Genomic DNA, 12,574 nt, shown 5'->3' on the forward strand with positions numbered 1-12,574 from the left:
ATTAGTTGCATACATTGAATATCTGAATATATTTAAACCACATTTATTACTGACGGAACAGCACAATGATTATTCCGTTCTAATAGATTCTAGTTGTCTCTCCACGTCTTTTATGAAGCGTTCTGGAACTTTACTTTCCTTCATAATTTTTATCTTGTTGGCAATCGTAGACTTGATGTTCCTACAAGTAAGCATTTGAAAAGGAGGAAACGTGAGTAATCATTTGCAGAATTGTTTTGTTAAATCATGGTGGTTTTATGTGAAACATCATAGTTTAGGAATATACATTCTATTGAAATTGTTTATAAATACGGTATTACTATAACGGGGAGCATTCAGAAACAGCTGTCAGTGATTTTTTTAAGAGGCAACACTGGTTACTGTTGAAATGACCTCGGGAGTGTGTAGGGCGTGGTTTTTTGTTTCAACTGTCAGTATTGTCCCTACACTCGTTTAATAACACTGAGTATAATAGCGAATTTGTTTTTGTTCAGTTTCAATCACAGTGTCACACTAACTGCTGTCAAATCGTTTTTTTATTCACTCAGTTTCAGCTGATAGTTTCGCACTGAGATGTTTCACGGGTTGGCACTCGGGTTCACCAATACAACTATACTGAACTGTCAAGTTCCGAGTAGTGTTTTGGAAAATCTAAAAATAGAGACTATGAAAATAGAAAACCTGCTGCTTTTGCTTTTGTATGATTGGAATCGTAATCCAATTCGGATTTTGATTTTGAAGAGTCTATTCGCGTAGACGGCATTAAGCTTCGTGTGCTTTCATTGGGAGGCGAAAATAATAATGGATATTCAGGTGGAATAAACATGCTTTCAAAATCAAAATTATGAATGAAAATTTACTTTAACGTATCGAATATTTATTTTATGTGATGAAATAAGAGGTTTTTATCGATATCGCAGAAACATATTGAACGAAAACTGTGTCTAATGATGATTTTATATTATAATAGTAATTATTTGTGGAACAAACAGGAAATGCAACGACAAATGGTTAAGTGAATGTCAGGACTACATGTCTTAGGTAATCAAACAATATGAAGTAAAAATTTTCATTCAAACTTTTAAATTTTTACACTGCACTTGGCCCTTCTGACCTAATAGAGAATAATTTAACTCCCAAACACTAATATCGCCACCAGACGTCGACACTGTAAATTTGTAGTCGCAAATATAAACAAATCAGACTATATAACGCACACCAACAAACCACCGCATTCGTGAAACTGAAAACGTTTTTTTATTACAGAGTCAGTGTGGCACTAACTCAGTTTTAAAAACGAATTCGCTAGAAGTGTTTTGAAATCGTGTTGGTTTTCGCCTCCGAATTTTTCGCTATGCGTGACGCGACGTTAAAAAATTAACACTATGTGTGATGAAATTTTGCCATCGCTTGGGCAAATCCGCGCCAAAAACGGTCGATATGATGAAAGAGGCTTATGGTGAACTTTGTACGAACCAAAGAACATTTTTTCGATGGTACTCAAGCATCAAAAATGGTCGAGAATCGAGTAAACTGATTCCTCACGAAGGAAAGCCCAGAACATCCTGTACTGAGGTCAATATCAACACGATATGGACTATTGTGCAAGAAGATAGGTCTATTAGTGTAGAACGAATAGCCGAGATCATGAATATATCCGTAGGTTCGAAACAGAACATCCTAGCGAACGAATTTTACTGACAGTTGTTTCTGAATGCTCCTCGTAGGTACTGAAAAATGTAAATTGTATACCGGATTTCCGTGTTTGTTAAGGTTTTTCGTGGTTACATAACTTTTTAAAAAACAGGAAGTGGGTTATATCTATGGTATAACCACAATGGTGACGTAGGACTATCGTTGATTTATTGATCATTTGTTTGAAGTTGAATCTGAATTCATTCTGAATGAATGAATAAATGAATATATGGGGGACTTCGAAAACGAGAGCGTTACGTTGCAGGTACAAGGTTTTATGCATCCAATATTGGATACGAAAATATACTACTAATGGGGAAGAATAATCTTCAGAAGCTATCCTGCTAATTACATTGCATCACAGAACTAAATGTATTTGGTCGCAGTATTACATATAATACTGCGAAAGAAAACATTACATAAAACATAAAAATAAACTCTTTCGCTTGAATGTAATTTTCAACTACAAGGGGAACTGGCTGATTATTTTGCAGCAACGACATCTTTCCAGATTCTCCTCGATTCTTCTCGATATCCACCAGTGATTAATGCTAATTCGATAACCACCTGTTAATGGCACTTGATTTAAAAATATTTGGTCGCTGTGTTATATGGTTAGAAAACATTAAAATAAACTCTTTCGCATGAATGTATTTTTCCATTCCCAGGGAACTGGCAGATTGTTTTTCAGCAGCGATTAGATCTTTCCAGAATTTTATTAATGCTGACTGGCATCCAAACGAAAAAAACTCCGCGCGTGTTTGTTTGTGTGGCGGCTGCTTCGATGTCTCCCCGGGGAACAGTTTTTCGATGCTGATACTCTCTTGGTCACCTTTTCTTCTCCTTCTGATGGCTCGGATTTTCTGCCTCCCCTCACAGTTCCAAACAAACTGCATCTCCTTCAGGTCAGGTCAGACCAGGTAATGAATCCCTCGATCCCTCGCCGTCCAGCTCGTCAAGCACGTTCAGCTCGTTCAATCATGATGTTGCCTTGTTGATGTAAGGTAAGGTAAGGTATTGTATTATAGAGACTTTAAATTTTTTCAGTTCATTCGTCTCTAGCCTTGAGAAAGGCCCTTTGAAAACTCTACTCTACTCCAGCACTACCACCTCCACCCTCTTGCCTTGAGAAAGGCACTCGATTCCTCGCCGTCCAGCTCGTCCAGCAACGATGTTGTCCAGTCGGTGTCCACACGAGTTGATGTCCTCACGAAAAATGAACACGTTTCACTACCAGAATATCGCTTAAGTATGCTTTTTGTGCGTGATTGAATCGAGAGAAGGTGTGGTTTACGATGGCAATTTGGAAGGCAAACTAGAGGGGAATGAACTCTCTGAGTTTGAAACTTTCGGCGACTGAGCAATAATCGATTGAAAATTATATAAATTTCGCGATGCGAAACATTTCCCGTTGCGCGCGCATAAAATATTGGATACGAAAATATCCTACTGATGGGGAAGAATAATGTTCAGAAGCTTTCCTGCTAATTACACTTGATTGAAAAATTACAAAATCAAATGTATTTGGTCGCTGTGTTATATGGTTAGAAAACATTAAAATGAACTCTTTCGCATGAATGTATTTTTCAGTTCCTAGGGGAACTGGCAGATTATTTTCCTGCAACGATTGAATCTTTCCGGAATTTTCTCGATGCTGAATGGCATCCAAACGAAGAGTTCCGCGCGTGTATGTGTGTGTGACGGCTGCTCCGATCTCTTCTCGTTTGTGGCATCACTCTCCTCCTGATGGATTTTCTTCTGGCCTAAGGTGCACAAACAGGCTATTGGTGACATCGTTCATCCGCGCTTTCATGATAAACGAAGAGCTTCACCACAACAGCGACAACATGCTCCAATAGCTGTTCAATTATGACTGAGTGGATTTCCGAGCGGCGCTCGCTTATATACCGATTGGTGATTTCAATAGCCTGTTTTGAAAGCAATTTTAAGACTATTGAAACAAGTTTTTGGATCAAACAGTAACAAGTATATAACGCGTAGACATTTTATCTTTCGAATGAAGTGTTTATCATACCATTTCGTTCAGTTGTTTAGGAGCTATTAACGCTCAAAATCTCGGTCTCCGGCGTAACGCTTTTGTTTTCGAAACTTTGATTTTACACCCCGGTATAGAAATGAAAGACGTAGTCCTACGTCAAAAGATTGCAAAGTTTGGTAGTACATATATTGTTCATTGTAACACTTTTTGTATGTATTTTTCGAACACAATTCATATATTTATATTAGTATACGTACATTTCGCGTTTTTTCGTCAAATCTTGCATCATAGAATGTTCTTTCTTCAAGCAGCGTTCCTTCTCGCGACGTTCCTGTTCCTTCTGATTTATTTGACGTATAATTTCTGGAAAAAAATTAAACATTTGAATAATTTCAGCGACTACGTGATGCATATGTATCAATATGGGCAGTGTACTCTGGCCATGATTGCACTGAGCTTTGATCTCCTTAAAAAATATTTGAAACTAGCTGACTTCGTCCTGTCAAAATTGAAGTTTTTTTATTAAGCGACCGTTCAAGGGTTCAACCCCTGAATTACACATTGATTCATCTTCAAATGGGTCTTTCTCTAGGCTGAGGCAAATGAACTTTGTAGTTTACAGCATAGGAAAAAAATAAATCAATAAATTCACAATGACTGTTGGCAAAAACGGTGAAGCAATCAACAGTAGAGATGGGCAAACCGTTTACGAACGATACGAAAGAACTAGTTCGCCGAAAAGAGTGAACGAACGGTTGTTCTTTTTCAAAGAACGGTAGTTCTTCTCACGAACTGATTGCGAGTGAACGGTTTGTGAACGAACTGATTCCGAATAAACGGTTTGAGAGTGAACTGTTTGAGAGCGAACTGATTGAGAGTGAACTGTTTGTGAACGAACTGTTTGCGAGTGAACTGTATGAGAAAGAACTGTTTGAGAACGAAGTGTTTACGTGCGAACTGTTTGCGAACGAACGAGTGCAACTGAACTGATTTGCGCTGGGCGGAATGAATAACGCTTGTAAGAAAAATAAAACGACATTGTCATTTATGAGTAAAATGCATGTAACGCAGGGTTTATTTTGTTAATGTATACTAAATTTCGGGTGAAAAATTAAATTAGATTTTCGTAGTTTTAAAGGCAAAACTCTATATTTTCAATTTCATGTATTCTTTCAATTCCGCGTAACATTCATATACTTCCTGATTATCAGGAAAAAATCTGGGGGAAGCTAGGGTGAATCATGAATTAGGTAAACATAAAATCTTATAGTGAAGGCAAGTTGGGAAAAAAGTTTTTTCGTTGTTTCAATCAATTGTTTGGCCTATTGCGTATACGTGTTATCGTGATTGTTTGTATGATTGATTGTTAGTGAAAATCGCTGCTGCGCATATATTTTGTGCGCATCAAATTATTACATATACTTCTGTCGGCTGATAAACGACTTTTAAAAAAGAAGCAACCACTAAATTTCCAAACTATAAATCCCACACGTACACTATCCAATTCAATCCAAGCAATTAATAGCTGTCTATTGATGTTGGGTTCCAGCTAAAATTCTATGATGTTCTTGATACCGCTGAACGAAAGAGCGAAAGAACGGTTCAAAAGAACTGATTCACTTAGATGAACGGTTAGTGACTGAACCGTTCATCAAAGCGAACTGTTTTGCCCATCTCTAATCAACAGTATCTGTTAATTTAGAGCCCCGCATACTGCAGACTTTCGGCAACCAACCAGGGGTTAGACATCAATTGAATATAGGCTACCCAAAATCAAAATCAATATGGCGTCATATGTTCACCAACATACCATTTGCGAGGATTGAAATCGTTGAAATCATCACGGTGATAGTAAAAATAAAGAAAAATGCGCTGCTTTATTTCTAACTGCATGAGCGATTTCATATTTCGGTTTCACATGGAGGTGTTCACATTTAACATGGAGTTTAAAGTTAGCCACTATCCGACTACATGTTTTTTTTTTTTTTTTTTTTATAGAGGTGAAGAACGCTCTACCAGCCTTATCTGGGAAGGGTTAACCCAGACGTCGAGTGGGGATCGCACCCACAAAAACCAAGCCCTCTACTCGTTGCCTTATTCCCCCTGGGACCACATCTAGGCGACTACTTCAGGGGGCGGCTGTGCTCATGCACTCTTCGAGTTTTCAACGCTGACTAGCGTTGTCCTTCCCTTTTTCTCAACATTTTTTCTCTCTATTCGCTTTTCATTCCACTGCGCTTATGTCCTCTTCGCAGGCATCCATTTACCCGTCGAGACGTGTACCGATTAGGAATTGCCCTCCAACTTGACGCGCAACCCGTCACAGTCACCCTCGCGGGATTTCTCACCTGTCGAGACGTGCACCGATTAGGAAGCGCCCTCTAACTTGACGCGCGCCCCGTCACAATCACCCTCGCAGGATTTCTCTTCCCAGCGGAGTGCCGATTAGGTAGTGCCCTCCAACATGACGCGCACTCCGTCACAGCTACTCTCGTGGGGTATACACCATTTTGATCATGGCTTCATCCTTCGCGGTGTTTCTCCATCCAGGCCACGATCAGGCGTTGCCAGGCAGGCATTTTTGCTGTTCTCCGCGGCAGTATCCGGTTACCTGTCGAGACGTGCACCGATTAGGAAGCGCCCTCCAACTTAACGCGCGCCCCGTCACAGTCACACTCGCAGGATTTCTCTCCCAGCGGAGCGCCGATTAGGTAGTGCCCTCCAACATGACGCGCACTCCGTCACAGCTACTCTCGTGGGGTATGCACCATTTTGGTCATGGTTCCATCCTTGATGCTCGCTCCTTCGAGCGTTCGCGGTGTTCTTCCATCCAGGCCACGATCAGGCGTTGTCAGGCAGGCATTTTTCAGTCATTCGCGGCAGTATCCGATTACCTGTCGAGACGTGCACCGATTAGGAAGCGCCCTCCAACTTGACGCGCGCCCCGTCACAGTCACCCTCGCAGGATTTCTCTTCCCAGCGGAGCGCCGATTAGGTAGTGCCCTCCAGCATGACGCGCACTCCGTCACAGCTACTCTCGTGGGGTATGCACCATTTTGATCATGGTTTCGTCTTTGATGCTCGCTCCTTCGAAACGTTCGCAGTGTTTCTCCATCCAGGCCACGATCAGGCGTTGCCAGGCAGGCATTTTTGCTCTTCTCCGTGGCAGTATCCGGTTACCTGTCGAGACATGCACCGATTAGGAAGCGCCCTCCAACTTGACGCGCGCCCCGTCACAGTCACCCTCGCAGGATTTCTCTTCCCAGCGGAGCGCCGATTAGGTAGTGCCCTCCAACATGACGCGCACTCCGTCACGGCGGCTCTCGGGGGGGGACTATCCGGTACTACAGCCGTCTCGATTGTTCTCTTATGGTCAGGCGTTATCCGCATGCTGGTCGGTCCTCCACTTCCGCTGTAGCTCGGACATGATATATACGATTGCACTGTTTACTGCGTTCCAGGTGCCCTCGTCACGACACATTTCCTCCACGATGTTCCCAGCATGAAGGGTAGGCAGCCCCTCGCGCTTTGTGGTGAATCTGGGACATTCGAATACGATGTGTTCCGGTGTTTCCTCCACATTTCCACACTCCGGACAAAGAGGCGATCTTGCGTGTCCGAACCGGTGCAGATACTGCCTGAAGCAGCCATGACCAGACAAAAACTGCGTTAGATGGAAATTTACCTCTCCGTGTTTCCTGTTCACCCAGCCCATTAGTGTCGGTATGAGCCTGTGCGTCCACCTGCCGTTTTGCGCCGCACTCCACTCTTGCTGCCACCTAGCCATCGACTCCGCCCTCATTAGCTTCCGGATTCCTCTGGTTCCCCTCCTCCTATAGCACTCGCTGTCCTCCGCCAAGATGATGTCTATGGGGACCAACTTGGCTATGACGTAGACCGCTTCTGTTGACACGGTTCTGTACGCACTCGCGACTCGCATCGCCATGAGCCGGTACGTACTATTCAGCCTCTTCGTGTTCCGCTGAGTTTCTAACGCCGCGATCCAGGCTGGACCACCGTAACGTAGTGTCGATGAGGAGACACTAGCCAAGAGGTGCCTCTTGCTGCTGCTTGGGCCAAAGTTGTTGGGCATGATTCGTGTCAGTGCATTGATTGCCTTCGTTGCTTTTTTACAAGCGTAGTCGACGTGACTGTTGAAGTTCAGTCGATCGTCGATCTGCACCCCCAGGTATTTTAGGTCTCGCTTCGAGGTTATCGAGTGCTCTCCAATTGTGATTTCTGCACGTTGCACCGCCCTGCGGTTGCTGACAATCAGCATTTCCGTCTTGTGGTGGGCTATCTGCAGTTTCACACTTTGCATCCACCTTCCGATCATGTCTACCGACTCGGTCGCGAGCATTTCGACCCGTTCCAAAGATTCCCCTGTCGCGAGAATAACGATGTCATCCGCGAAGCCAATGATCTCCACACCTCTGGGCAGATTCAGTTTTAGTACACCATCGTACATACTGTTCCAGAGCGATGGGCCCAAGATAGAGCCCTGCGGAACTCCCGCCGTAGTTTTAATCTGCGCCTGGCCCGTGTTTGTCTCGTACACCAGCACACGGTTCTCGAAGTAGCTTCTCAGTATTCTACACAGGTAGTCTGGGACTTTCATCGTGTGGAGCGCAGTCGCGATGGCCACCCAGCTGGCACTATTGAACGCGTTCTTAACGTCGATCGTTATCACTGCGCAGTATCGATTTCCTCTGAGCTTCTGTTTGGATGCTCTGTTGGCTCTTTCGACCACTATGCGAATGGCATCTACCGTGGATCTCCCTTTCCGAAATCCGAATTGATTATCGGACAGTCCACGAACTCCCTCCGTGTATTCCGTCAGCCTATTAAGGATGATTCTCTCCAAAAGTTTCCCCAGAGTGTCCAACAGGCATATGGGTCTATACGATGCTGGACCACCCGGCGTCTTTCCTGGCTTGGGCAGTAGTACTAGCTGTTGTACCTCCCATCGATCCGGAAAGTAGCATTCGTCTAGACACTTCTGCATGGCTGTCCTGAACATATCAGGGAATGCTAGGACTGCCGCTTTCAAAGCTACGTTTGGGATTCCATCTGGGCCAGGCGCTTTCTTCGTTTTTAGGCGTTTGATAGCTGCAACTAGCTCATCGTTCGTCACATCTCTGCGTTCGATGCTATCCTCATCCTCTCCATATGGCGTGGGTGGCCAGGTCGTTGGGTCGTGCTGCGGAAATAACCCTTCCACGATAATTTTTAATTTTTCGGGACACATTTCGGAAGGTGTCGTTGGGCCCCTGAGCTTCGCCATCACCATTCGGTAAGCATTGCCCCATGGATTGACGTCCACGTCCCGACATAACTCCCTGAAACAATTAGATTTGCTCCGCTTAATCGCCCGTTTAAGAGTGGATCTAGCCTCTCTGAATTCCACTCTCCGCTCTTCTCTGGTGTCTATGCTTGACCGTTGGAAACGTCTTCTGGCGCTAAGGCAGTTGGCCCGAAGCACGCCAAGTGCCTCGCTCCACCAATAAGCTGGAGGTCGCTTATACCTGGGTTCCCTTTTTCTTGGCATTGTTATATCACATGCTGTTGCTAGCGTTTCCGTCAGTTCATCCGCGTTCATGTTCAAGACGTCGCTTTCCACGCGTAGTGCTTCGATGAAAAGGTCCTTGTCAAAGGTTTTTGTCTTCCACCTGCGCGGGCATGTCCTATTTATCCGTACTGCCACGGAGTTTCGTTGGCCAATGGTATAACGGATGGCTTGATGATCACTGTGGGTGTATCCTTCACATACCCTCCACCTCATTTTCGTCATTAACGACGGACTGCAGAAAGTCAAGTCGATGATGGACTCTCGACCCTCTCGGCGGAAGGTACTAGTGGTGCCCTCGTTGCACAGGGTAACATCCAACTTGGCTAGAGCTTCTAGTAAACTAGTCCCTCTCGCGTTGGTGCATCTGCTTCCCCACTCTACTGCCCAAGCATTGAAATCCCCTCCTATAACGACTGGTTTTCGTTCGGCGAGCTCCTCGGTGAGGACATCCAGCATATAGTGGAACTGGTCCATCGTCCATCTGGGAGGTGCGTAGCAACTGCAGATATAAATTCCGTTGATCTTTGTGATCACGAAACCTTCGCGAGATCTCGAGACTACCTCCTGAATGGGATATCGGCCCATGACCTGGATGGCGGCCATTCGCACTTTATCCGTCACCCAATTGCCGTTACCGGGGGGAACGCGATACGGCTCCGCGATAATTGCGACATCACATTTTGTTTCTGTTGTTGACTGCCACAACAGTTGCTGTGCGATGTCACAATGGTTGAGATTAATTTGGGTTATCTCCATCACTGTTGGCTTGCCCTCGCCTGTTTGTACACAGGGCAATTAAAGCCTCCCGTCATATGGTCATTACTGTCCTCTTTTTCGCAGAGCATACACCTTGGTTTTCCCTTGCAGTCGCTGGCAAAGTGTCCCTCTATTCCGCATTTCCTGCACAGTTTGGATCTATCTGGCCCCAAGCAGCCTTTCGCCAGGTGGCCGAAGTTTAAACACTTGAAACATCGCTCCAGTTGCTTGGGAACAGGCGGAATGATTCTAAAACGACCCACAGCCCAGCAGACGTTTATACTCTCTAACTTCAGCAACTTGTTCGCTGCGTCCGTTGAGAGACGAATCGTTGCGGTCTGCGTCCCGCGATACGCCTTTCGTAGTCGGATTTTCATCGGAACTTTGCCCAGGATGTTTTCCTCCTCCAACTTCTGACGTAGGTCTATCTCGGTGGTGAACAGACTGAGGTTCCTGCATTCTATCGATGCCTCGGAGGATAAGGCCCTTACGTTCGCTCCATCGCCGAGAACCCTTTCTACAAGATCCTTGAATGCTGAGCTCCTGATTTCTGGGTCTCTCTTCAGCTCGAACAGCATTTCTGGGTGCGCCTGGACTTCACCACGCTCTCCTCCAGTTTCTTGAGGCCAGGGTCCTCTCGCATTTTTTTAAAGAGATCAGCGTATGATACGTTGCCCTTCGCTTCGACGAGGAGTGCATCGCCTTTGTCTCTCGCCCGCCGAGGATTAGGCTTCTTGTCTTTTGGCCCCTGCCACTTTTCATTCTCTTTCTTATTTTTTTCCACTATTTTCACTTTTCTCCCCCTCTCTTTTTCTTCGTTCCTTTGTTTTTTCTTGTTTCTTTTCGTAACCGTGCTCCAGTCGTTTCTCTTGCTATCGGTGCTGATCTGGTCATCGCTGTCACCCAGCTCTTCGCTGTCGCCCTGGGCGGCACTATCGTCTTGATCATCGTTGTCGTGATCGTCCTTGCGTTTTTTGAGTATTTCTTCTTCTGCTGGTGAATCCTTTTTTCTTTTTTCCGAACGGTTTCGACGAATCTTTGGCGTCACCTGTCCAGCTGCAGCTCTTTGCAACGCTTCTGCGAGTGCCTTCTCGGCGGTTTTCGTCCTTTCGACGAGTCCATCGTGCTCCTTCAAATCTCGTCCCAAGAGAGATCTTATACCCGACATCCTGGTCTTGATCTCCTTATGCACGTTGGGTTTGTCCTGCACGAAGGTGTCGAGTTCTTTGACCCTCAACATGATCGTGCTCAGGATGCTGTCTCCAGTCAGCCCTCCTTCCTGGGTTAATCTACCGCTGGACTTTGGCAGGAACAGGGGATTGATCCCCCGACTTTGCTGGGTCTCAGGTATTCCTCCATTACTGCCGCTAGGGCCTGGTGTTTCCACTTGTTTGAGTATTGGCGATCGCAGAAGCTTTTTACTACGAATGAACGCGTTGGCTTGGTCACCTGTATCCATCATACTCTCTCTTCGTTCTTCGTTGGTTTTGTAGGTTGTCTCCATTTTGGTTGGGTCCCAACTTCGGGCCGCTATCTCCGCTCGTTGTACATAGTCGCCTTTTTGTGATCCCATGGTTATCTATGCAAGCAGTGATGCCATGGAGGGGTTGACATGGTCCTTCATGGGGACCGTGTTCAGAGCCGGATCAGCGCAAGTCAGGAATGTGACATCTGATGCCTAGTACCTGGTGCCAAGGCCTAGACGAGCATCGAACGTACCCGAAGACTTGCCAAGTTGTTACCGGGACGGGGGCAACCGTGCTATTAACCCACACGCCATTTCAGGTAGGTGTCACACTTCCTTACTCAGGGAGCAGAATAGCACGACTGTCGGCTTTTAGCATCGCATGTTATCCGTTTTCGTGTCTTGTCCGTTTTCCATGTCATACCAGTATGTCGTAATCAGGATCTTACTGGCGTCGATCCTGATGTGCTCGGCACTCCTCTCGTTGCTCCTGTACACGGTATTTCCTCCGTGCATTCTCCATAGGCTTTACCGCGCCCTTACACGCGTTGTCACCCGATTAGTCGCCTTCTACGACAGGGACAGGGACGTAGACCCGAAGTGCTATTCTAGGCCGGCAGCTCCACGGCGCACTATTCGCACTATTCCACTACATTATACCAGGGACAGACATACAGCTGTACTTGCGTTGTAAGAGTACAGCGTTGTACAGGTACTATCGTACCATGACAGACATACTTTGGTTGTACATTGTACCATATGTCAAACTGACAATCAGAATTTTTCCAATTTTCAACACATATTTCAATGAAAAAGGTTTTTATTCAGCGTCTAAACTATCAAACACAACAAGCAAATTTCCAGTCTGAGTTATTAACTCAAGAGAAAGTCAGTGAAGAGAATGTTTGCCAAGTGTTTTGATTCGATTTGTTCATGCTACCCACCACTAACCGTCTATGGTGTGCGCACAGTACAACTGTAGCCATGTACAGCGGTAAAATAGGTCGGTACAGGTACAGCGATTGTACCGAGTTGCTTGCATGGTTCTAGCGCTGTAAATGGTAACACATACAATTTTCGAAGTACAACG

The 12,574-nt window shown here is 45.3% G+C and overlaps 1 protein-coding gene across 2 annotated transcripts in view; it reads right to left on the reverse strand.

The window, feature by feature from the left end:
• The window catches only part of LOC129769085 (cilia- and flagella-associated protein 45), a 78,796-nt gene continuing 66,222 nt past the window's right edge, over positions 1–12,574 (reverse strand). For both annotated transcript variants that reach the window (XM_055771105.1, XM_055771104.1), the window contains 2 exons: positions 3,952–4,057; positions 1–181 (listed from right to left, as the gene is read on the reverse strand). In XM_055771105.1, coding sequence (XP_055627080.1) covers positions 70–181; positions 3,952–4,057 — 218 coding nt within the window. In that variant the 3' untranslated portion in view covers positions 1–69. The remainder of the gene's footprint in view (positions 182–3,951; positions 4,058–12,574) is intronic.

Source organism: Toxorhynchites rutilus, chromosome 2, assembly GCF_029784135.1.
Source record: "Toxorhynchites rutilus septentrionalis strain SRP chromosome 2, ASM2978413v1, whole genome shotgun sequence".
In the NCBI taxonomy this organism is placed as follows: domain Eukaryota; kingdom Metazoa; phylum Arthropoda; class Insecta; order Diptera; family Culicidae; genus Toxorhynchites; species Toxorhynchites rutilus.